The sequence below is a fragment of the Corythoichthys intestinalis genome, chromosome 8 (assembly GCF_030265065.1).
Source record: "Corythoichthys intestinalis isolate RoL2023-P3 chromosome 8, ASM3026506v1, whole genome shotgun sequence".
In the NCBI taxonomy this organism is placed as follows: Eukaryota; Metazoa; Chordata; class Actinopteri; order Syngnathiformes; family Syngnathidae; genus Corythoichthys; species Corythoichthys intestinalis.
In genome coordinates, this window is record NC_080402.1 from 15,187,441 (window position 1) to 15,213,297 (window position 25,857).

The 25,857-nt window shown below is 39.4% G+C and overlaps 1 protein-coding gene and 1 non-coding gene across 2 annotated transcripts in view; one reads left to right on the forward strand and one right to left on the reverse strand.

Annotated features, from left to right (window-relative positions):
* Positions 1–9,920: 9,920 nt before the first annotated feature.
* trnan-guu (transfer RNA asparagine (anticodon GUU)) lies at positions 9,921–9,994 on the reverse strand. Its single transcript has one exon. It is a non-coding gene; the product is annotated as a tRNA-Asn (tRNA).
* Positions 9,995–11,893: 1,899 nt separating this feature from the next.
* LOC130920508 (adhesion G protein-coupled receptor E5) overlaps positions 11,894–25,857 on the forward strand; it is a 42,874-nt gene continuing 28,910 nt past the window's right edge. Inside the window, exons 1-2 of the mRNA XM_057843795.1 lie at positions 11,894–12,219; positions 20,070–20,150. Coding sequence (XP_057699778.1) covers positions 12,186–12,219; positions 20,070–20,150 — 115 coding nt within the window. The 5' untranslated portion in view covers positions 11,894–12,185. The remainder of the gene's footprint in view (positions 12,220–20,069; positions 20,151–25,857) is intronic.

Genomic DNA, 25,857 nt, shown 5'->3' on the forward strand with positions numbered 1-25,857 from the left:
GAATTGATAGGATTTTTACGATTCCGATTCCATTATCGATATTGCTCAACGATTCGATTCTTTATCGATTCTCTTATCGATTCTAATTTGGGGAAAAAGAACAAACGTTTTGATTGGCATCGAGTTTGTTTAATCAGAACTCACAACCTTACAAACTCACAACGAAATCAAAAGAGGCCCAAAGCCTCAATGTTAACTGTGGCAATAAGTGGCAAATACACAAGAATGTGTAACATTTTACTGAAACATTTATCTAATAGAAATAAAAAATATTGGTATATATTGGCAGATAGGTTGTTGTTCCGCCTTTGGCAATATGTGTTAAAGCAGGGGTCCCCAAACTTTTTCCTGTGAGGGCCACATAACTTTTCCCTTCTCTGATGAGGGGCCGGGGTCAGTTTGTAACAGAAAAAGTGTGACGATTGCAGAAGTGCATAAATGTAAAAAATTATTGTTTTTCAGAAAGCCACAATCAAATAACCCTTTCTGGATTCTTCACGGAATGAAAGTAAATAAAATAAAAATAATAATATAATATAATTAATAATAAAAACACTATTAATTAAATAGATAATAACCAAATAACCCTCTCTGAATTCTTCAAGGAAAAAGGCCAGGAAATAAATAACACGATTGAGAAAAAAAAAAAATTCAAAATGGCCGGACCAAATGTGGAGGCGGGCCGTATTTGGGCCGCGGGCCGCAGTTTGAGCACCCGAAGAAATGCCACATCCAAGCGAGTGAGTGAGCGAAGTGAGAGAGGGAAACACTTCTACGAGCCTACGTTCTTTGTTAATGTTAATATCTACAGAGGCAACGCCTGTATGTATCATCTTATGTGTTGTTGTTGTTGTGTTTCCACTCGCGATCGGACACTTAAATCCAGTTGTGTAGTGGTTTGAACGATGTGCTAATGCTAGCGAACGAATGCTAACCATACTGTTATTAGCAGCTAATCATCACTGATTTACGTTGATGCAAACCTGTTTGTTATTGGGGACGAAATTGATTTGTTTAATTTCTATTCTTAGTTTCACTCTTCAAGTGATGGTTGAATAAAGTCAGCAAATTATACCAACGTCATCGTCATTTGGGAGTTTAGCTAGCTGTATAGCCAGAACTGAGCTTTAGCCTCTCTGTGAGGACAGCGCAGTCGTATTCCCTCCCGATGCAGTTACCTCCACCTTGCAATGACCGCAAGTCGCTTTGTTGTAATTTTTCCTCGTGAAGTGAAGACACACTTTCGAGCGTTTGAACCTACGTGCTGTCATTGTTATGTTTATGGCTGCAATGCTCGTGCTTACCCGTCGTAACCTTTCATTTTCACACTCTTTCCTGGTGAAGTGTAGTCAAACTTTGGAGCGAGTGGTTCTTGGCGCCATGCTAGTTTGATGCGTCTGGACAACAAGACACGTCACGACGCAATACGCGTCTTTAGGAATCGTTAAAGGGATCGTTAAGGCTTTTTCATTGTGATGTCGAGGCCTCGAAACACTCGGAACCGGTTCCGAATTGGAATCGGATTTCGATTCCCATCCCTACTAATAACGCACAACTGAAATCGGATTTGGGACACTGGACGGTACAGACCGCCGCCACAGTCTGGAAAAATGTGGCCCAGATTGGATTTGAACCACATAAAAAAATAACCCTGATCGGATTTGAAATGGTCCACTCTATGCGACTTGTCCTGTTCAGATGTTAATGCCTGACTCGAGTCGGAAAAACACGAAAAAATTGGATTCGTGCATCAAGACCTGTAGAATGAACGTAGCCTTAGACAATGCTCTCCAAAGCTTCCTAACGTTTCCGTGTTTGCTACACCTGAATGCTAGTTCGGACATTTTTCCGAATAAGGCCAGCGACGTCATGCATCAAGAGAGACAATAGCTTATTAATATGCTCACTCGCCATCCTGTGGTCTGGGGTGTAAATTGCAACCTGTCAAAATGACGGATGGACTTCAGTTTTTTCCATCACTGTTTTAAAAAACCCGACAACGACGGAAAATATTCGGTTAACGCGACCCCTGGACTCCGCTGACATCATCCACATGTGGGGGACGCTAGAGCCCTATAATGGTAGGCATGGTTAACCGGCAGATTAAAAGTAGGGTTGGGAATCTCTGGCATGAAGCCGATTCGATATGTATCTAGATACACAAGTTACGATTCAATTAAAAAAGATACATTTTTATGGCCGAGCGAGTCCATACGATTCGATACAGTTTAAGAACGATACGGTTCGATACAGAGTGAAAACGATACGATAGTAAACATTTGTTGTGTGTGTTCGTACAGTATTTTAAACATATAAAAAAGACCACATTTCTAATAGCAAAATTAAACAACAAAATTTCATACCAATGTTATGTTTTATTTTGTTTATGGGGGAAAAAAAAAAAAGGCTTACTATATAATCGTCATTTTGTTGGATGGGATTGATAATAAAACTCCAGTGACTGACAACAATAAAGTGCAGTAATTCAATTACTGTATTTCCTGGTGTTTTGAACACAAGAGGTAAGTAATTTAAGTGCAAACTTTCAACGTAAACATCTTACAAACAAAAAATATTAATTATATGCAGCAGCTCTAGCAAAAAAAAATTAAACCTGCAATGTTATCATAAATAAATAATAAATTATGCTTTACCACTGGTATAATTGGGGGAATAAAAATATGGCATTTTAGACAGACAGGTCAATAATCATTACTTTAACCTTATACACAGCAAAGTCTTTCACTTATGCCTGTGTTTCCACATTTTTTACTCCTCATCACTGTCCATATCTTTTTTTTGAAAGGCAGATTTTTTTCTTGAGGAAGATCAACTAATCCACATGTTCATGTTTAAATTGACTGCGTTTCGTGGAAAAAAAAATCTCCAGAGGGTCGTGCTGCCCTTGCCACCATTGTAGTGGGTTATTTTTCAGGGTTAAAAACTCACGATCTCTGTACCGCTCCACACTTCACACTAACTCTGTCCCATGCGAACAGATCTGGCTGCCTTCCTCACTTCAAAGTCCGACTTTTGTTTTCATGGGTGCGTTGAAAATCAATCGCTGCACGTCCCTGGCGTCGGTGCTCAAACTGCCCATTGTTTTAGCATGTTGCTTCATTGCCACTACTAGTTTCGTTTTGGACTGTGAAGAAAACGCAACGGAGCGTGCGTTACAGTGGTTTTGTTAGCTCTCGCGTTGTTATGACACGCCCGTGACGATCGGGTAATGACGGCGACTACTAGCGGTTCTTCTGAGGCAACCACGATCGTGAGTTGTGCTTGTCCATATTATACCATGCGTGCGGTCTCATTGTAAGTGCGCTGTGTGGTGAATGACACAAGCGCAACATGTGAAGTAAAAGCTAAATTATTATCCCATCAAGCAATGCATTGTACTAGGCATTAGAAGCCGATTCTTGTGCTCGCGATAGCCGAATTCCATCTCTACTACTAAAATTAATATTTGTCTATATTGAATTTTTTATTCAATCATGCAAAAAGGCATTGAGCCAGAGTAAGGGTCATGGGAAAGTTTAAGTAATTCTCCTGCGGATTTGTTTGTGGAAGTATGGAAAATGAATCAATAAATATTTATCACATGCTGTCAGCTGTAGACTCACTGCTATTTTTTGTGAATTTGTTTCTCATACTTCGGTCTGCAAGAAAAGTGCATTTGTTTATATCAGCGCAAATATAACATGAAAAAAAAAGAAAGCTGATATCCACCCACACATTTACGCACATCTGGCATTCACTTATCGTCTTCCTGTAGACATGTGGGGAGTTGTCTGTCTCATTTGTCCATCTAACAGTTGCCGCATGTCTGGCCTTCAACGGGCAGAAAAATGATGAAGATGATGCTAAAGAATATGAGCGCAGCCATTGTTGGACGGAATGAAAACAAGGTTGCGGTTGCTTGTTTTCCTCCCACATGGTGACAACAAGTCTGAGATAAGTCAAACCCCTTGATATGAAATTTGCTACATTCATGGTTAGTAGGTCTTATCATGTTAAAATGTGGGTTACAAGAAAAAAATAAAATTAAACATGATTCACTTCAGTTGCAGTTCGTTGTAGATGCTTAAACATGTTAGTGATCATTCTTTGGATGAAAATTCCCCCAACTTTTTAAGTTTCGTTTCTCTTCCTTACAGGTGCTGCATCTTCCTGTTCACGCTCTTTGTCTTGCATCAGATGTTGATGTCAGTGTGTGTCGTAACACACCAAATACGTTTTCAAAGGGAACATGGCTTAGGTGAAGTCACATGACTTACTTTAAAGAAATTGCTGGAATTAGCACACTAACGAAGAATTAAGCAGACAAGCCTCAGATGGTAGCAGAGGGTCTGAATTGTGAACATCTGAGAGCAGAGTCACCGGACAGCAATAGTACAACTATAGTGTTTTTTCCAGCTACAGTGGGACAAATAAGTATTTAGTCATCCACCAATTGTGCAAGTTCTCCTACTTGAAAATATTAGAGAAGCCTGTAATTGTCAACATGGGTAAACCTCAACCATGAGAGACAGAATGTGGGGAAAAAAACAAAAAATCACATTGTTTGACTTTTAAAGAATTTGTGTGCAAATCATGGTGGAAAATAAGTATTTGGTCAATACCAAAAGTTCATCTCAATACTTTGTTATGTACCCTTTGTTGGCAGTAACGGAGGCCAAACATTTTATGTAACTCTTCACTCTTCGCTTGGTGTAAAGAAATCAACTGTGGGAGCAATTATTAGAAAATGGAAGACATACAAGACCACTGATAATCTCCCTCGACCTAGGGATCCATGAAAGATCTCACCCCGTGGTGTCAAAATGATAACAAGAACGGTGAGCAAAATCCCAGAACCACACGAGGGGACCTAATGAATGACCTACAAAGAGCTGGGACCACAGTAACAAAATGCGCCGCGAGGGACTCAAATCCTGCACTACCAGACGTGTCCCCCTGCTGAAGAAAGTACACGTCCGGGCCTGTTTGCGGTACGCTAGAGAGCATTTGGATGATCCAGAAGAGGACTGGGAGAATGTGTTATGTTCAGATGATACCAAAATAGAAGTTTTTGGTTGAAACGCAGGTTCTCGTGTTTGAAGGAGAAAGAATACTGAATTGCATCCGAAGAACACCATACCCACTGTGAAGCATGGGGGTGGAAACATGATGCTTTGGGGCTGTTTTTCTGCAAAGGGACCAGGACGACTGATCTGTGTAAAGGAAAGAATGAATGGGGCCATGTATCGAGAGATTTTGAGTGAAAATCTCCTTCCATCAGCAAGGGCATTGAAAATGAGACGTGGCTGGGTCTTTCAGCATGACAATGATCCCAAACACACAGCCAGGTCAACAAAGTAGTGGCTTCGTAAGAAGCATTTCAAGGTCCTGGAGTGTCCTAGCCAGTCTCCAGATCTCAACCCCATAGAAAATCTGTGGAGGGAGTTGAAAGTCCGTGTTGCCCAATGACGGCCCCAAAACATCACTGCTCTAGAGGAGATCTGCATGGAGGAATGGGCCAAAATACCAGCAACAGTGTGTGAAAAACTTGTGAAGAGTTACAGAAAATGTTTGGCCTCTGTTATTGACAACAAAGGGTACATAACAAAGAATTGAGATGAACTTTTGGTATTGACCAAATACTTATTTTCCACCATGATTTGCAAATAAATTCTATAAAAATCAAACAATGTGATTTTCTGTTTTTTTTTTCCCACATTCTGTCACTCATGGTTGAGGTTTACCCATGTTGACAATTACAGGCCTCTCTAATATTTTAAAATGGGGGAACTTGCACAATTAGTGGTTGACTGAATACTTATTTGTCCCACTGTACATCAAAGTACATTTAAATGCAAATATTTTAACGTGATTAATTCAAAAATTAATTACCGCCCATTAACGCGATAAATTTGACAGCCCTAATATTTATATATGTATACTAAAACGATGTTTGGATGTTAAACTAAGGAATACTTGTTTAAAATAAATAATTTGGATAAAACAGAGAAGGCGCTGTATGGTAATTGCAAACAGGAGCTGCAGAGCTAGAGCGTGCCTTCGCACTTGAACGCCGTGGCCTCACCCTCTTTTTAATCTTCCCATCCCGTTCTGGCGCCCTCTGCGAGTTCGCATCCCGATATTTCCTTTTCCATATGGAGCAGCAAGAAGTAAAAAACAAACTAAAGACGGGGGAGTTGAAAAGGCAAACATGCACCGGTAGGAGTGGGGTATGGAAAGGCTTCAAATTGATTGTTGAAGATTCTATACAGAAATCTGTGTCGGCTTCGCTAAATGTAAACGAATGTGGTGCTTCGCGCTCATACAAGAAATGTTTAACAAACTTTTCCAGCATTATTTTGTCGTGTAAATGCGTTTATAATCATATGTGGAATATTTAAACATTAAGAAAACTTTTTTCTGCCAACTTTAGGTCAGGTCGGGCTGGATTTTTAGGCCCGATCTTACCTCTAATGTGCGTGCGCTGTTCTTCGTGTGCGCAAATCTGCTTTTCTTCATGTATATGTGCGCTTTTCTTCGTACGCGCATTTACTTTCGTCGTGTCTACATGTGCTCACGTGTGTAAGTACTACCTGTTCTACACTTCCTGCACCAAAATAAAAACATTCATCACCAGTGTTTGGCACGTTACTTTAAAGAAGTAATTAGTTACATTACTCACTACTTCTTCCAAAAGGTAACTGAGTTAGTAACTGAATTACTCTATAGTAAAAGTAACTAGTTACCAGGGAAAGTAACTATTTCCGTTACTTTAAAAAGAACTTGTTGTATGTCAAAGAATTTGAAATTTTCTGAGCAGTATTCGAGTCAGTGGAATAGAGAAGAACAGACAGGTAGTTAACTTGTTAGGTGCTTCAGCAGATTTGAATTGCTTACCACAGATGTCGACAAAAGCTTTGCCCCGGGACATAAATTACACATTACATGCAGGTTCTTTCCTTTAATTTCGACAAACTTGAAATAGTGTCTATATCTCCACCTCTTAAAGGACAATTTTTCTTCTGAATGCTCTGCCATCCCGACCCTGTGCATCTGTTTTGCGTGTGTGTGTTTGCCGCACGCGCCGTTCCGGTTTGCTGGTGAAATCACCGGCTCTGATTGGCTTACCACGACACATGACTCTAACCACAATCACTTCTATCGCATCTCTCGAGGGGCTGCATTCAGGTAGGCTCGTTTCTCGACAATTCACGTCACTTTCAAAGCATCTGCCGTCCTCAAGATGGAAGCAGAATTATTGCTGGCTGACAGTGGGAGATGGGAACGAGGCTAGCATCAGGTGTAGCAAACACAGAAACGTTACCAAACTTTGGAAAGCATTGTCTAATTGAATGAGCAGGGACAAACAGCTTGGAGTCAGAAGTACTTGCGCTATTCTCGAACCTGAACGCACCCCAAGTCTTGGATGACAAATCAACAGAGCAGAGAGTCGACTCGACACGGCTGGTAGTTTCTTTAATTTATTCAGAGTAAGTAACGCACCGCTTTTGACCATCAGTAACGGTAACAGCGTTGTAACGGCGGAAAAAGTAATTAGTTAGATTACCCCGTTATTGAAAAAATAACACTGTTACGTAACGGCATTATTTATTACGGCGTTACTCCCAACACTGTTCATCACAAAACAAAAGTCAACGATATAAAAAAAACCAAACAAACTGACAACTCCGTCGTCGTAAAGTCGAACTCCCGTAGGTCGGGTACGTCATAACCCGGGGACTTTCTACATACAGTATTGTCGCAAGTTGTATGACACATGAAATAAAAAAAATGTCAATTTTTTTCAATGTCAACAGTCCCTAACCCTTAATCTCCCTCTTTTGAAGCAAGTCCATTTTAGCTCAAACTGACAGTTTTGTGATGATATACTACTAGTCACACCCTAAAGCAGACTGAGCATTATAAAAGCAAACAAAAACCCTTTTACAAAGAAAGTGACAAATGCTGAAAAACTACCCAGCAGGAAGCATTTCTAATGAGTATGAGAAATAGTATGTCAAGAGTTTTGCGTTTAAGGAAGGAAACAGGAAATTGCAACACAAGGAAAAGGCAAAAAGAGAAGTCTTGAAAAATCTATGCAACCTCAAGCAAGAATAGAGTTTAGCAAAAGCCAGGAAGACGCCAAAACAAAGAAAAAAAAAAAACAGCTGAGGGAGACCCTATTGAGAAAGACTTGAAAAGGGGAGGCCATACTCAACTGCTTGCTGTTTAGGCACAAACAACAGTGAGGACCCGTCTCCCCATCCAAAGGCGGAGAAAGGCTTAAAACCCTAACGAAGGGGAATCGAGTTGGGTGGCAATAAGTATCCCCCACATTTCTGATACGTGTCTGTGTAATCAAACAGACAGAGTAGATAGTAGTGCTGGGTGATATGACAATGTATATCTCCAAAAGGACAGTAAATCATGTATTCTTAGAAATTCCTTCCATCGTCGTGATCGTCTAATTTTAATAATATATTAGAAGTATGAATTGCACTTGACTTTGACGTGTAGGTACTTCTTAAATCATTCATTTATCTTCCATGGTACTATCCTCTCGGGGATGCTGGAGCCTACCCAGGGGTGAAAGTGGGCCAGAACGGTAAGGAACGCAAGATTCAAGGCCGGAATGCAGTTCCGGTATAAGATTCAGGGCCGGAATGCTGCTCCGGTACACGGTGCTCTGATTCCAAAAATATGACGGCAACTGTGAAAACGCTATGTACACAACAACAAAAAAATGCTAAGCTGCCACACATGCATTTCATCTCCAAGAAGAAAACAATCTACCAACAATAGATTTACATACACAAGTGTTAACAACAAGATCATAAAGTGCTTCTGTAGCGTAATCCGTTTTCACCGATATTTATTATTTATTTTATTCCACGGACGGCATGGAGGTTTCCCCAGCTTCTGCAGTTATCTGAGTCTGACGATGATTAGTCACGTCAATGTGCGAATGCACGCAGCAAAGCAAAACGCCTGGATTCATTTATCCGTTCAATTGGCATACTGACATGTGATCATCCGAGATAGTTAGCTCTGATTGGTTCGAATGTGCATGTTTCCTGGAAAAGCAAAACAAAAAAAAAAGTTGAATTGATACGACAAAAAAGGGCAGTGCAACAGAAAATGGATCAAATCTTTCAAAGCAGGGATAGATTTGAGGATGCTTATTCATCATATTTATTTATGGGGAGGTTCAGAACATCTTAGCTGTCAATGTGCACTTTGGATTTATATTTGTTCATTTATGTTAGGCTACTTATTCATTTCCTTATGATTTAAAAACTTCAATGTTTGCGCAATCTTCAAAATGTATTCTATTTCACTCTGCATAATATAAGTCATTTGTAGTTATTTTTCTGAATATATGTTACTTATATCTTTATTGTTATTTAAAAAAAAAAAAGAAAGCAAAAGTAAAATCAAATCACTGAAAAAGTAAATTCAAATAATTGAAAAAATACAATTTTGAATGAAAATCAGTTTCTGTATGTGTTATAGAAATAACTGTGCCAAAGGTTTTCTATGCAGTTTTCTTTGCATCTCAGTAGTTTTAGGAGGTTTGATCCCCCCCCCCCCCCCACACACACACACAATAAATAAATAAATAAACAAACAAAATTTGTGGCTTCGTGGCGACCTTCACGTCGGGGAGTCCCGGCAAGAAATTCTAGCCACTTTCACCCCTGAGCCTACCCCAGATAACTAAGAGCATTATTGCGGGTACACCCTTAATTGGTTGCTGCAGGGAACAACCATTTACACACACACTCATACCTAGGGACGATTTGAAAGTTCAATAAGCCTACCTCCCATTTTTTGGGAATGTGGGTGGATACTTACTTGAGGACCTTGAAAAAACCCAAGTAGGGTACAGAGAGTAAATAAAGAGATGATATGACAGCTTTCGTCCCTGGGTGGGCTCGAACCACCAACCTTTCAGTTAACAGCCGAACGCGCTAACCCATTGCGCCACAGAGACACGCTATACCTATCACTAATAACGTGGAATGGGCAAAAAAGTACCCTCATAGCAGCAATGCAGGGTGTGTATATACAGTGGGGCAAATTAGTGTTTCGTCAAACACCAAATGTGCAAGTTCTACATGAAAAGATTAGAGAGGCCTGTAATTGTCAACATGGGTAAACCTCAACCATGAGAGACAGAATGTGGGAAAAAAACAGAAAATCACATTGTTTGATTTTTAAAGAATTTATTTCCAAATTAGAGTGAAAAATAAGTATTTGGTCACCTACAAACAAGCAAGATTTCTGGCTGTCAAAGAGGTTGAACTTCTTCTAAGGAGGTCTAACGAGGCTCCACTCGTTACCTGAATTAACTAATTATTGGTATAAAAGACACCTGTCCAGAACTCAGTCAGTCACACTCCAAACTCCACTATGGCCAAGACCAAACAGCTGTCGAAGGACACCAGAGACAAAATTGTAGACCTGCACCAGGCTGGGAAGACTGAATCTGCAATAGGTAAAACGCTTGGTGTAAAGAAATCAACTGTGGGAGCAATTATTAGAAAATGGAAGACATACAACACCACTGATAATCTCCCTCGATCTGGGGCTCCATGCAAGATCTCACCCCGTGGCGTCAAAATGATAACAAGAACGGTGAGCAAAAATCCCAGGGCCTAGTGAATGACCTACAGAAAGCTGGGACCACCGTAACAAAGGCTACTATCAGTAACACAATGCGCCGCCAGGGACTCAAATCCTGCACTGCCAGACGTGTTCCCCTGCTGAACAAAGTACACGTCCAGGCCCGTCTGTGGTTCGCTAGAGAGCATTTGGATGATCCAGAAGAGGACTGGGAGAATGTGTTATGATCAGATGAAACCAAAATAGAACTTTTTGGTAGAACCGCGAGTTCTTGTGTTTGGAGGAGAAAGAATATTGAATTGCATCTGAAGAACACCATACCCACTATGAAGCACGGGGGTGGAAACATCATGGTTTGGGGCTGTTTTTCTGCAAAGGGACCAGGATGACTGATCTGTGTAAAGGAAAGAATGAATGGGGCCATGTATCGAGAGATTTTGAGTGAAAATCTCCATCCATCAGCAAGGGCATTGAAGATGAGACGTGGCTGGGGCAACAAAGACGTGGCTTCGTACGAAGCATTTCAAGGTTCTGGAGTGGCCTAGCCAGTCACCAGATCTCAACCCCATAGAAAATCTGTGGAGGGAGTTGAAAGTCCATGTTGCCCAACGACAGCCCCAAAACATCACTGCTCTGGAGAAGATCTGCATGGAGGAATGGGCCAAAATACCAGCAATTGTGTGTGAAAAGCTTGTGAAGAGTTACAGAAAACGTCGTGCCTCTGTTATTGCCAACAAAGGGTACATAACAAAGTATTGAGATTAACTTTTGGTATTGACCAAATACTTATTTTCCACCATGATTTGCAAATATATTCTTTAAAAATTAAACAATGTAATTTTCAGTTTTTTTTTCTTCTTCTCCACATTCTGTCTCTCATGGTTGAGGTTTACCCATGTTGACAGGCTTGGAGCGAGGTCATACTCTCTTCTTTTTGGCTTTCTGCTTCCTGTGCAGGGAGGAGGGGGAGTTGGGAAAACATGCGTGATCCTCAACGGAACTGGGTGAAACGCTTAGGGACAAGTAGGCAGTGAAGGAGGCTGGGGAGTTCGGGAAGGGATATAAGATCCCTTACTGACGAGTCAAAAAGCAGCTGTTTAGAATGTGTGTGAGTCATCATCCTCGTCAGACACAGCTTGCTGCCTCGCCTCTATGTGTCCCATGAGGGAGAGGCATGTCGGTCCTGAAATAGAGCACACCGACTGGTGTGTAGACGGGGCAAGACACAGAGGCGGTCTATGCGGGCAATGTGATACGATGCCAGTGTGAGAAATTCACCCATGTGGAAAAGGTGGAGAGAAAGGGAAAGAGTGACGAGGGCAAGACTATGTGTGTGAAAGGAGAAAGGAGGAGGGAGAATAAGAGGGCTGGGGAGGCCCGGAGGAGGCGTGCTCAGATTGAGAGGGAAAAGCTTGTACTTTTCATACACACACACTAGTCTCCGGAGGTTCTCTTTGTGTTGCCTCCTTTGTGGAGTTTAAGCAGTCTGAATTCCAGTGAAGCTACTATACGAGGACTTCAGATTTCCATCACCAAGTTGGCACTTTTATTGTTTGAACATGGGTGGAGCGAAAAATTTTCAGCTTTTTCTTGGTATGTCATTCATTTTTATTGTGTGTGTGATTGTTTGGCAGTGGAAAGTGATGTAAAGGAAATTACTTATGAAATGTTATACGAGCATTTATGTTCTGAACAACTAGTTGAAACTATTTAGTTGTTCATTTATACCTAGACTGTGTTGTTGCATTCACAGCTATGACAAAGTGTCATACTGGTCACACCTTGTAAGACTGAGGCAAGAGGATGCCGCAGTGGAATTACCTCAATACATAAAGTGAACTTTGATTGAGTACTGTTGTATGGTAGAGACGTGTGTCAACTACTGACTATGGCATTAAGTACACATTCAATCCAAGAGCTGTGTTCAAACTTTTAGTAGGATTTAGAATCAGAAGTCATTTACAAGATAATAACTGCCGTATTATTGTTGTCTGGCCGAAGTACTGCATTGTTACCGATAGGTATAACCCAAATATTTTTGTAGTAGTCTCTCAGTAAGATGCAAAGTGTTATGTCACTCCAAACTTTAACCACAGCAGACAATAAAGTGCTGTTTTAGGAGTAATACACCCATTATAACAGTATGTTGTTAATGTACTACATGGTCAATAATGTACTTGGATGTATTGACGTTTGTATTTGAAGACACCTCGTTTATTATGTAAGCTCAAAGCAGTGGAAGAAACCAGTCCAGCACAAATATCACTCATGTGCTATATGCCCATAGCTGAATATATATTTCCACCACCAGAGCAAGACAACAGCCATAATTTCCTCGTGGTCAGTGTTAGCGGGTTCAGCTGTTTTATTTTCATAACATTAAAAATAGCATCTATATTCAGTCTCTCACTCAGTGCATGTCTGTGTAATCTGTGTATATAAGTTAAGGTCAACATTCATGAAACCTATATCAAATATTCATATTTTTTGTTAGTTTTTACATTCTGAGGATGTACAGTTTTGTTCAAAACTCTTATTATAAATACAGAACTAAAGCAACTAATCTACTACAGTATACATTTAGGACATTAGGTGACTGTACGGAGTAAGAGCATGTTATATTATGATTAGGGTTGTTCCGATCATGTTTTTTTGCTCCTGATCCGATCCGATCGTTTTAGTTTGAGTATCTGCCGATCCCGATATTTCCCGATCCGATTGCTTTTTTTTGCTCCCGATTCAATTCCAATCATTCCCGATAATGTTTCCCGATCATATACATTTTGGCAATGCATTAAGAAAAAAATGAATAAAACTCGGACGAATATATACATTCAACATACAGTACATAAGTACTGTATTTGTTTATTATGACAATAAATCGTCAAGATGGCATTTACATTATTAACATTCTTTCTGTGAAAGGGATCCACGGATAGAAAGACTTGTGACTTTGTATATTGTGACTAAATATTGCCATTTAGTGTATTTGTTGAGCTTTCAGTAAATGATACTGCAGCCATTCAACCCAAATGCATGATGGGAAGTGGAACCTTGGCTGTGCGTAGTGCTACCAATTGACATATCTTCTCTGCGTTGGGAAATAACATAAAGTGTTAAAAAAAAAATTAATTGCTACCTTGCTTCCCCACATTGCTTCCCATGATATTTCTGATCATAGGGAGAGGGATTGTAAGGCTTTAGCCTATGAAAAAAAAAGGCTCCAAAGGCTGCCAAAATTCACTCTACTCATTTTATGCTGCCTTTTATCTCTCTAAATGGGGTTAAACGGCGCCATTACAGATTGAGCGCGACAATGCGTGAGTGAGTCGTGCAACGCATGCATTAATTGCGTTAAATATCTAACGAGATACATGTTAAAAAAATTAATTACCGCCGTTATCGGGATAAATTTGATAACCCTACCTTAAGCCTAAAGTCTCTGGATGATTGTAACATATTATGTCTGTAATGTTAACTACAATTAGAAAACGATTTAATTAAAAAAAAAAAAAAAATTAAAAAAAGGCATGGCCGATATTTTTTTGCCGATTCCGATACTTTGAAAATGACGTGATCGGACCCGATCGATCGGGACATCTCTAATTATGATTGTTATTATTTTATATGGAGGGTTTTGATGAAAATGGAAAACAATCAAAATTGCTGTTTTGGAAAATTCATATTTAGTTATTGGTCATTTTTTGCATGAAAATAAAACATTCATAAATATTATATTTCAATTTCGATATTTTCAAAAACACTTTTTTTTTCATAATATCCCTCTCAAAATATGATGAGGATATGAATATTTTAGTGTAAAATCAAGGGTGTAGGTTTGGTCTTAACATTGGTAGGGACGATATAACAGCATACAGTAACCTGCATGTACACTTTTTGCTGGGGATGGGACATTAATAAAACCAGATTACTGAATGGGGTTCAGAGCCACATTTCTTACGAATGTGAACTTAATTGATAGGTTAAATGATCAATGCAAAATAAGTTTGTATTGACTTATACTGACTTTCAAGTGTATTGGTTTGGGTGATACAACGTTCGATTCAAACCTTTTTTTTCCCAAAACTACTAAAGAAATATTTTGAAGTGCAAGTCACTTTATTAAAAAAAAAACTGGGGAGCTGTCCAAGAATGAGTCCAGTTCTGGGGGACACTGGAGCACCCCTACACTCAAAGTAAAGTACAGTGCCTTGCAAAAGTATTCGGCCCCCTTGAATCTTGCAACCTTTCGCCACATTTCAGGCTTCAAACATAAAGATATGAAATGTAATTTTTTTGTCAAGAATCAACAACAAGTGGGACACAATCGTGAAGTGGAACAACATTTATTGGATAATTTAAACTTTTTTAACAAATAAAAAACTGAAAAGTGGGGCGTGCAATATTATTCGGCCCCCTTGCGTTAATACTTTGTAGCGCCACCTTTTGCTCCAATTACAGCTGCAAGTCGCTTGGTGTATGTTTCTATCAGTTTTGCACATCGAGAGACTGACATTCTTGCCCATTCTTCCTTGCAAAACAGCTCGAGCTCAGTGAGATTGGATGGAGAGTGTTTGTGAACAGCAGTCTTCAGCTCTTTCCACAGATTCTCGATTGGATTCAGGTCTGGACTTTGACTTGGCCATTCTAACACCTGGATACATTTATTGTTGAACCATTCCATTGTAGATTTGGCTTTATGTTTTGGATCATTGTCCTGTTGGAAGATAAATCTCCGTCCCAGTCTCAGGTCTTGTGCAGATACCAACAGGTTTTCTTCCAGAATGTTCCTGTGTTTGGCTGCATCCATCTTCCCGTCAATTTTAACCATCTTTCCTGTCCCTGCTGAAGAAAAGCAGGCCCAAACCATGATGCTGCCACCACCATGTTTGACAGTGGGGATGGTGTGTTCAGGGTGATGAGCTGTGTTGCTTTTACGCCAAACATATCGTTTTGCATTGTGGCCAAAAAGTTCAATTTTGGTTTCATCTGACCAGAGCACCTTCTTCCACATGTTTGGTGTGTCTCCCAGGTGGCTTGTGGCAAACTTTAAACGAGACTTTTTATGAATATCTTTGAGAAATGGCTTTCTTCTTGCCACTCTTCCATAAAGGCCAGATTTGTGCAGTGTACGACTGATTGTTGTCCTATGGACAGACTCTCCCACCTCAGCTGTAGATCTCTGCAGTTCATCCAGAGTGATCATGGGCCTCTTGGCTGCATCTCTGATCAGTTTTCTCCTTGTTTGAGAAGAAAGTTTGGAAGGACGGCCGGGTCTTGGTAGATTTGCAGTGGTCTGATGCTCCTTCCATTTCAATATGATGGCTTGCACAGTGCTCCTTGAGATGTTTAAAGCTTGGGAAATCTTTTTGTATCCAAATCCGGCTTTAAACTTCTCCACAACAGTACCTCGGACCTGCCTGGTGTGTTCCTTGGTTTTCATAATGCTCTCTGCACTTTAAACAGAACCCTGAGACTATCACAGAGCAGGGGCATTTATACAGAGACTTGATTACACAGCGGTGGATTCTATTTATCATCATCGGTCATTTAGGACAACATTGGATCATTCAGAGATCCTCACTGAACTTCTGGAGTGAGTTTGCTGCACTGAAAGTAAAGGGGCCGAATAATATTGCACGCCCCACTTTTCAGTTTTTTATTTGTTAAAAAAGTTTAAATTATCCAAAAAATGTTGTTCCACTTCGCGATTGTGTCCCACTTGTTGTTGATTCTTGACAAAAAAATTAAATTTCATATCTTTATGTTTGAAGCCTGAAATGTGGCGAAAGGTTGCAAGATTCAAGGGGGCCGAATACTTTTGCAAGGCACTGTATTCTAATATAAAAGTCCCCTTGAAATGGACTCATTCTTGGATAGCTCCGTTTTCTTTCTTTCTAAATAAACGGATTTGCACTCTGAAGCCACCGTGTTGCATTACCGTAATGCACACAAAGCAAACAATGATCCAAATGAGGGACAGCTAGCTTGACTTCGTTGTTCCTTGTGGAGGCTGGCCAGATCGCTGTAGTTTTGCAGGTTAGCAAGCGCACACAGTTTAATGTTATGCTAACTCTGATGCAGCTCAGACTTTCAGTAGCAAAATTAGTGGTGTTTCCCCCACCTCCACAACATTGACGTATTTTTACATTAGTGAAACTGGCTACTGCTGGCCAAAATAAAACTTCTAACCCTCCTCTTCGAATGGGGCAGAGGAGGCGGCATGTTGTTGGCATGAATCTGTCGGGGCTGTGTGAGAGTGCATGTGTGTCTGTGTGGCAGAAAGGGCGTGGGGGACGGGGGTTCAAGTAATCATTCATCAGTCAATCAAACGTGCATTTGAGGGGAAAAAAATGGACTGGGACATTCAGCAATTGAAAACAGGTTAATGTAAGTTTGAATATAATTAAAACAATTGACTTAATAATGGTAGGGTGTATCGGGTGTATCCTTACAATATATGGGAAGACAATCTAAATTTCCTATATAACTGAAGTTGTTATATAATGCAAGGTTGCTCAAAAGTTTAAAATATATAATAATAAAACAATTTAGGCATCCTGAAAAAGTTTTTAGTGTTACAGTGACATGAAAAAGTGTCTGAACCCTTTGAAATTTCTCACATTTCTGCATATAATCACCATCAAATGTGATCTGATCTTTATTAAAATCACACAGATGAAAAAAAACTGTCTGCGTTAACTAAAATCATTCAAACATCATATTTTAATGAGGACAGTATGCAAACAATGATAGAAGGGGGAAAATAAGTAAGTAGACCCTCTGCCTAAAGAGACCTAAACAGCAATTGATACTAATTTTTATCAAACAATTTAAGTCAGGCGTGCGCCCAATCACTGATGAGTGGTTTAAAGCTGCCCTGTCCACTATAAAACACACACCTGGTAATAATTGTCTTGATGAGAAGAATTGTCTGATGTACACCATGGCTCGGTCAAAAGAGCTGTCTGAAGACCTGCGATCAAGGATTGTTAATTTGTATAAGGCTGCGAAAGGATACAAAACCATCTCTAAAGGTCTGGGTGTTCATCAATCGACAGTCAGAGAAGTTGTCTACAAATAGAGTTTGGCACTGTTACTTCTCTCCCAAGGAGTGGTCGTCCACCAAAGATGACGCTAAGAGATCTGCGCAGAATACTCAGAGTGGTAAAAAAGAACCCTAGAGTGTTTGCTAAAGACTTACGGAAAGTCTATGTGCACACATCAACTATTTGTAAAACTAAGGCCAAGAATGGTGTTCGTGGGAGGACCCCATGGAGGAAGTCACTGCTGTCAAAAAACAACAACAACAACAACAACAAAATAAAACATTGTTGTTCATATAATGTTCGCAAAAAGGCAAGTTTTAGCAAAATATTTTGTGGACTGATGAAACCAAAGTTGTATTGTTTGGAATCATGGTGGAGGGAGCATCAGAAACTGGGGCTGTTTTGATAACTCAGGGCCTTGAGAACTTGCAATCATTAATGGGAGGCTGAAATCAAAAGTGTATTAGGATGTTTTGCTGGAAAACCTGGGGCAGTCTGTCAGACAGTTGAAGCTAAAAAAAAAAAGTATGGATACTGCAACAAGACAATGATCCAAAACACAGAAGTAAATCAACTTCAGAATGGTTTCAGAAGAATAAAATACACGTTCTGAAGTGGCCAAGTCAAAGTCCAGACTTGAACCCCATTAAGATGCTGTGGCATGACTAAAGATAGCGATTCATGCCAGACATCCCAGGAATCTGACTGAACTACAGCGGTTTTGTTGAGAAGAATGGGCCAAGATTAGTCCTGATCAATGTGCCAGTGTGTGTGTGTGTGCCTGTGATGATTCGCTTACTTATTTTTCACCCTTCTGTCATTGTTTGCATACTATCCTCATTAAAATATGAAAACTTATAAAGGTTTGGGGGGTTTTAGTTAAAGCAGACAGTTTTTTTCATCTGTGTGATTTTGACAAAGATGAGATCACATTTAATGGTGATTTTATGCAGAAATGTGAGAAATTCCAAAAGGTTCAGATACTTTTTCATACCACTGGATGTCCCTACCGTCCCCATGCAAACCTACGCCATCATGTGAAAGGCATTCTGGATTTGTTCAATGTAGCATTTTAAATCATAAACAGGCAAAGTGTGACAGTATATTCATCCATTATGAACAAATTGTGTACTAATAAAACTACCATTTTTAATTTTTTTATTATAATGAAACAACAATTTTTATCATAAAATCTGATATAACAATAGAGCTTTAATACAGTATGGGGTATTCAATGACCATTACTTTTCACTCTTGTCTTTCTCTTTCATTTCAAAATAGCTAAAAACAAAAAAGCCTAATCTGTACAGTCTTATTTAGACAAAGCGACACATACTTTTCACTGATCAGAAACAAAGGTTAATAATTCACAAAATTTTGCTGAGGGGGTGGAATTCAATAAAAATGAAAAACGTATGTAGGAGGAACAACAGGTGTGGTTCAGTCATCATGTGAAGAAGTACAACGTATCTCTCATGACTGTTTATCAAAGGGAAAATCAGTCTTGGGATTAGGACTGTATGTGCTAAATAGTAGCCCAAAGGTCGTGAACTATTGGCACTAATGTGGCTGTGACAGGAACAGAAAGGAAATCCATGAAATGCTACAACTGAGTTCTCATTTTGAATGAACGTCAGCAGCAGACAAGACACAAAGTCACACTTTGTTTGTTTTTAGGCCATGTGTTTTTTAGTCACCGTCTTAGAGGCAGTCACGTTGTTTCCTCACTTACTTTTAAATTTTGTCTGGTTTTATCTTCACTGGGTTACTCGGGGAGCTTCAGCCCCACCACAAACAGGGGGCTCATTGTGGATAGTGGAGGGCGACACAGGAGACACAAACATAATACTGTGTTGCACGCCTGTTGTGTGGCTAATCTAGTGTATGAGGGGTGGGGGATGTTGTCATGGTTGCAAGAATACTAAATAACAGCAAACACAGAGCGTAATTATAATTCTCAACTTAGGCATTGCATCATTCGGTCTCTTTTCCCGAATAAAATTGAGTTTGTTTGTGAAACTTATTTTATGTCATAGTGAAACTGTGTTGGAGTCTGAGAGGAACAGGACATTACAGCACAATCACTAATATATTTCACAAGAAAGACACTTATTGGTGAGGACATGTGATGACTGTCAGTCACATGCAATAAACAATGAGACAATGTCTAAACTTCCTCTCAATGTAAAAAAAAAAATTCAGAATCGCATATTTGGGGCAGTCATTATCTTATAAGGTCAGAATGACAGCTGAAGTAACTAACTCAGACATGAAATGAGGAAGGAAGATCAATAGATTTGCTTTGCTCTGACTTTAACTTCCACAATGATAGATAGAAAAAATGGGTGAGGGTTTTCTATTGAGAAACTAAAAGTTCTCTTTCTTTCTCACCAGGTTTGATGTGCACTGTGAAGATATGCATGGCTGCATGTGACAGTGGCAAGGAAATGAACTTGACAGAAGGCATATGCACTGGTAATAACTTTGACTACTGAGGGTGATAGACGCAAGGCCTGCACAATATATCGTTTGAACATTGCCATCGCAATGTGCTGATGCGCAACAGTCCCATCGCATGACGTGCGATTTTTTAAAATTTTTAATGTTCCGTAATTTTCGGACTATATGCCGCTACTTTTTCCCTCATTTTGAATCCTGCGGCTTATAGTCCAGTGCGTTTCATCCGCTAATCTTTTTGGGTGAATAGGTAAAAATTAGGGCTGTCAAACGATTAAAATTTTGAATCGAGTTAATTACGGCTTAAAAATTAATTAATCGTAATTAATCGCAATTCAAACCATCTATAAAATACGCCATATTTTTCTGTAAATTATATATATACTCTGTAAAATAAATTGTTGGAATGGAAAGATAAGACACAAGATGGATATATACATTCAACATACGGTACATTAGGACTGTAGTGGGCATTTCACTCTATTGTCATTTAAATCTGTCTATGCTGTCCTCACTCCGAAGCATCTACTTTTTCCAAAGCTAGACAGCTAGTGAACGACGCCTTAATAATCAGATTTCTTCCTTTTTCATTTATTAATAAAATGGCCTCAAACCATTGTCCTCTTTAGACCGTCGTAAAACTACAAAAAAAAAGTACGCAAGCATTGCATTAGCAACAACGTTAGCTTAGCACGCTATACACTACACATAAACAAAAAGCGTCTCATACAAAAAATAGAACATTTCGCTTACTAACATAATATGTACATTCTTTACAACAACCATACTTACGGACAAATCTTGTCCAAGGATCATATAAGCACAACATTATCAGCCCGAGACGTCGTGCAGCCATATTGAACTGGCAGGAAAACAATAAACCATGTCGCAAAGCGACCACAAGAGTTCGCTGTTAGACAGCACAAAAAGCCTTGCTGTAAAACTTACCAAAAGGCAGAATACTGTCTGAGCGGGACATGTGCGTTAATTGTGTCAAATATTTTAACGTCATTAATTAAAAAGAAAAATTACCGCCCGTTAACGCGATAATTTTGACAGCCCTAGTAAAAATCTATTTGACAGCGGTGTCACAAGACTGCCATAAAACCGTCTTAATTATGACATGATGTTTTCCGAAATTTCCAGGTTCGCGGTGAATCAGTAACAGGCACACTTTGCAAAACAGACGATGTTCATTGATTAGAAAATGCAGAATAAATGAGATTTATGGATTACAATCCCACAAGAGCAAGCAAACAAGTATCAACAAATGTCAACGATGACGCTAGACTTGAATTTGTCAACCCCAGAATACCCGCGTTACCGTTACAGCAAAACGAAACAATGAAATGAAAATCGCTTACCGTGACAAATGAGCGGGGAGCCAAAACACTCCGGTAAGGCGGCAAAGGAAGTCCGCCAGCGGGCCTGGATTTGTTCATGTGTAGTCATTTGTTTTGATGCCCCTGCGCATGCGGGTCAGTTTGCTCAGCGCATATCAGACTGTGAGTTAGTGTGCATGCTTGATACTTGAACGGTCTCAATGGACAAAAGCAGTCTAAACGGGCACGCCAAAAAAACATGACAAAAAATTGGAATTGTGCATTAAAACCTACAGTATTCACCTAGCCAAATTTATCAGATATATTTTTAAATTATTATTATTTTTTAAATTGAGTCCGACCCCTAATTTTTTCATACACCAACTGATTCGCTGTGACTAGTCTTGTTGATAATGGCGTTAGAGTATAACGGCGTTTTTTTTTTTTTTTTTTTACAGTAGTGAGTAATCTAATTACCGTATTGGCCTGAATATAAGACGGTGTTTTTTGCATTGAGATTAGACTGAAAAAGTGGGGGTCATCTTATATTCGTGGTGTAGACATTATACCCATTCACGACACTAGATGGCGCCAGATATCATTGAAGCGATGTTCTGTCATGACCAGTGTTGTTAATCTTACTGAAAAAAAAAATTTAATTATAGTTACAAATTACTTCTCCCAAAAAGTAATTGCGTTAGTAACTCAATTACCTGAATGTAAGAGTAATTAGTTACTTGGCAAAGTAATTGGTGATATTTACTTTTTTTTTTTTCCTCAAAGAAAAAAACAACAACATTGGCCACACTATGTGTATATGAAGTTTCAAAAGGTTTTTGGCACAATTGGCCCGAGCCCAATTCTTTACCCTAATTTACCCTTTACCCTGAATAAACTGTTAAAAGTTGTTAAAATTGCTCCCATTATTGCATTAGTTCCCTTCTCCCTACTTTTGACATGCGAAAGTTTTAAAACTGTTTCATCATTTAAAGATAGATTCAAGTCAAGATTTTGCCAATTTAGAAGTATTTTAGATAAAAAGTTACTTAGGTTCGCTAGGAAGGTTCTCTACAACAGAGCCGTCCTAAGAAGTCGACTGCTTTAAGATGGCGGATGTTTACAAACGCATCTATTGCCGTGTCTGTCATTTTCCATCTAGTTATATCTAGATATATGTGATATCTACCATGTCTACCATATCTACCATAACATGCGGGCGTAGTTTGTAGGCTATCGGCTACAACAGGTATTATTGGAGCTACCTAGCATCGCGTTTGCTTGGCGTCACAACTTTCTTACCTCCTCCCCACTCCTGCTCTGCTCTGTCGTCTCGGTGAGTCCGTCTCCCTCGGACTTTTCAACCAATATAATAACGCATAGTAACGCATGCCTTTCCGTCCTCAGTAACGGTAACGGCGTTGCCAAGATGAGAAAAGTAATTAATTAGATTACCCACTACTGAAAAAAAAAAAACGCCGTTAGTAACGCCGTTATATTGTAACACCGTTATTAACAACACTGGTCATGACAGATCTAAGCTACTCTCAAGTTTAACCAGTTTGCATTATTCTATTGCAATGTTTTTCCTTATTCAGATTTGTTTCACAACTACAGTTAGACTTCACTTTGTTGGTTAATGCAGTTAAGGCAATTTTGTTGTTTTATCACAAGAGATTGGTTTATTTACATTTAAAAAACCAGAAGCCATTCATTTACATATGTGATTGCACTTTAGTTTACATATTTAAATGTTCAGATATTAAGATTTGAATGAGGCAAAATAACATGCTTTTTCTCTCAAATATATTGTTATAATAATTTGTTTCAGATGTACTGTAATTATTTCTGTATAAAAATTAATTTGGTGTTCAGAAAGTCTTTTTTCAAACTTGAGTCTTGAAAAAGAGGGGGCCGTCTTATATTCGGGCCAATACGGTACTTTATTTTCTCATCTTTGCAACGTCGTTACCGTTACTGAGGATGTAAAGGCGTGCGTTACTATGCGTTACCACATTGGTTGAATGACGCGAGAAAATCTGAGAGACACGAACTCACAGAGACGAGAGAGCAAAGCGGGAGTGAGAAAGAGGCAAGGGAGTTGTGACGCCGTTGCAAACGCAATGCTAGGTGGCTCCAATAATACCTGACTGTAGCCGATAGCCTACAAACTACGCCCACATGATGCTCCAGTAGATAACACATGTATATAGAACTTGATGCGAAATGACAGACACGGCGGCGTTAGCACATGTATAGAGAACTAGATGCGAAGTGATAGACTCGCCAGCGTTAGTAAACAGCTGCCATCTTAAATCAGTAGACTTCTCAGGAAGGCTCTGTTGTACAGAACCTTCCTAGCGAACCTAAGTAACTTTTTTATCTAAAATACTCCTAAATCGGCAAAATCTTGACTTGTGTCTATCTTTAGGTGATGAAACAGTTTTAAAACTTTCACATGTCGAAAGTAAACATAAGGGAGCTAATGCAATAATGGGAGCAATTTTAACAACTTTAACAGTGGATTAACACCATCAAATGACTTCCAAACATAGCAAAGGTTACTATCTAGTTATCGCAATATCCGCAATACCCCTGTGTCTAGTTAAGTTTTGGTTAAAGAATTCAGCTGGCTAATTGTCCCAAAAACCCTTTGAACTTTACATAGTGTGACCTATGTTTTTTTTTTTTTTTTTTGGAATGGAAAAACAAAACATGAAAAGTAAAACCAGTCACTTTGCCAAGTTACAATTACTCTTACATTCAAGTAACTGAGTTACTAACTCAATTACGTTTGGGGAGAAGTAATTTGTAACTGTAATCAATTACTTTTTAAAAGTAAGATTAACAACACTGGCTGTGACAACTGAAGGGGAAAGCCGAAAGGAAAGGAAGAAGTATAAAATTTAGGGGGGCACTAAATCGACTCATGAAGTAAATATTCACATTTCCAGTCTTTTTCATTATACAGGTAGTCCCTGGGTTACAACACACCCGACTTATGCGATTTCGACTTTACAGCGCCTGCGTCTCGTCGTTTTTTTGTTTGTTTGTTTGTTTTGTTTTGTTTTTTTAAATGTTGACTTTTGTTTTGTGATGCATGCAGGGCCGGCCCAGCCTATACCCAGACTATGCAGCTGCATAGGGCCCCTGACAACTAGGGGGCCCCCAATCTGGCGATTGTTTAATTTATATTCTATTTTGTTTACTACAATTCACTTTATTTGACTTTTGTGAGTTTTGATACTTGATTACAAGCTTAAAAAAATAAAAGTTCTTCCTTAACTTCTTTCCTCTTTTAGAAAAAGGTTTGGCGCTATCTCCCGTAAGTACTGACAATCATTTGTGGTGAGAAGTTTGAAGTATGCAGTGCAACAAAATCTGATTAATATACAAAATATGGACGTATGGGTTGGATTGCATGTATGGGTTTCACAGTACACTGTGACGAAATGGTGGGCCAAAAATATGGGCCCCTTTGCATTATTTTGCTTAGGGCCCCCAAATGGCCTGGGCCGGCCCTGGATGCATGCTTTTATTTTGGCGCAGAAAGCGTAGAACAGAAAGTGATCACATATACAGATGCACCCGCCCACCCCATACACGCACACACAGAACAGCCAAGTACAGAGGTGACAGCCTGCGCGCACATTTGTTGTATGTGAAGCATCCAGAGGCGACGGCTGTATATAACCCGTTTCATACTGTTTATTGTGTGTTTTTAATTGTGGTCGAATACTTGGGGCGAATTTATGTGATTGTTTTTGATGATGTGCGGACGCTAACTGATACAGGCTAATCGTTTGTGATTGCTGTATCAGCAGCTACTTGTAAACGCAAATTTGAATTGATGTTATTGAAGATGGGACTGGTTTAATTTCATTTTATTTTAATTTCATTCTGCAAGTGTTGATGTCATGAGCAGCTAATTAAAGCCAGCAAACCGCACAGATGTCTGATATTTCGGAGCTTAGTTGTCTAGCTAGGACTCAGCTCCAACGTCTTGGCAAGGAAAGTAAAATGACAAATAATACATGTTTTTGAGGATTTTTTCTTTTTTTTGTGTTTAGAGGGTGTTTTGAGGTATTTCATTCCGACCTACGTGGAAATCCAGGTTACATCACCAGCGCAGGAATGGAACTCATTCATAAACCGGGGACTACCTGTATTAGTGTTAAATACAGTATTTTGGCTGCTAATTGTTGCATCATCACCAATAACTTTAAGGGTAGAGCTGTTTTGTCAACAATAAAATTAAATAAATGAATAAAAATCAAGAATCACCAAAAAATCTGGTTGCGCAGAGGCGAGTAAATGAACTTGCACTCGGTCAAATTTTGGTGTCAGAATGCCCCCATTTAAGAGCAGTCTGGAGACCCGATACCTAGTTTTGAAATAGGAAGCCT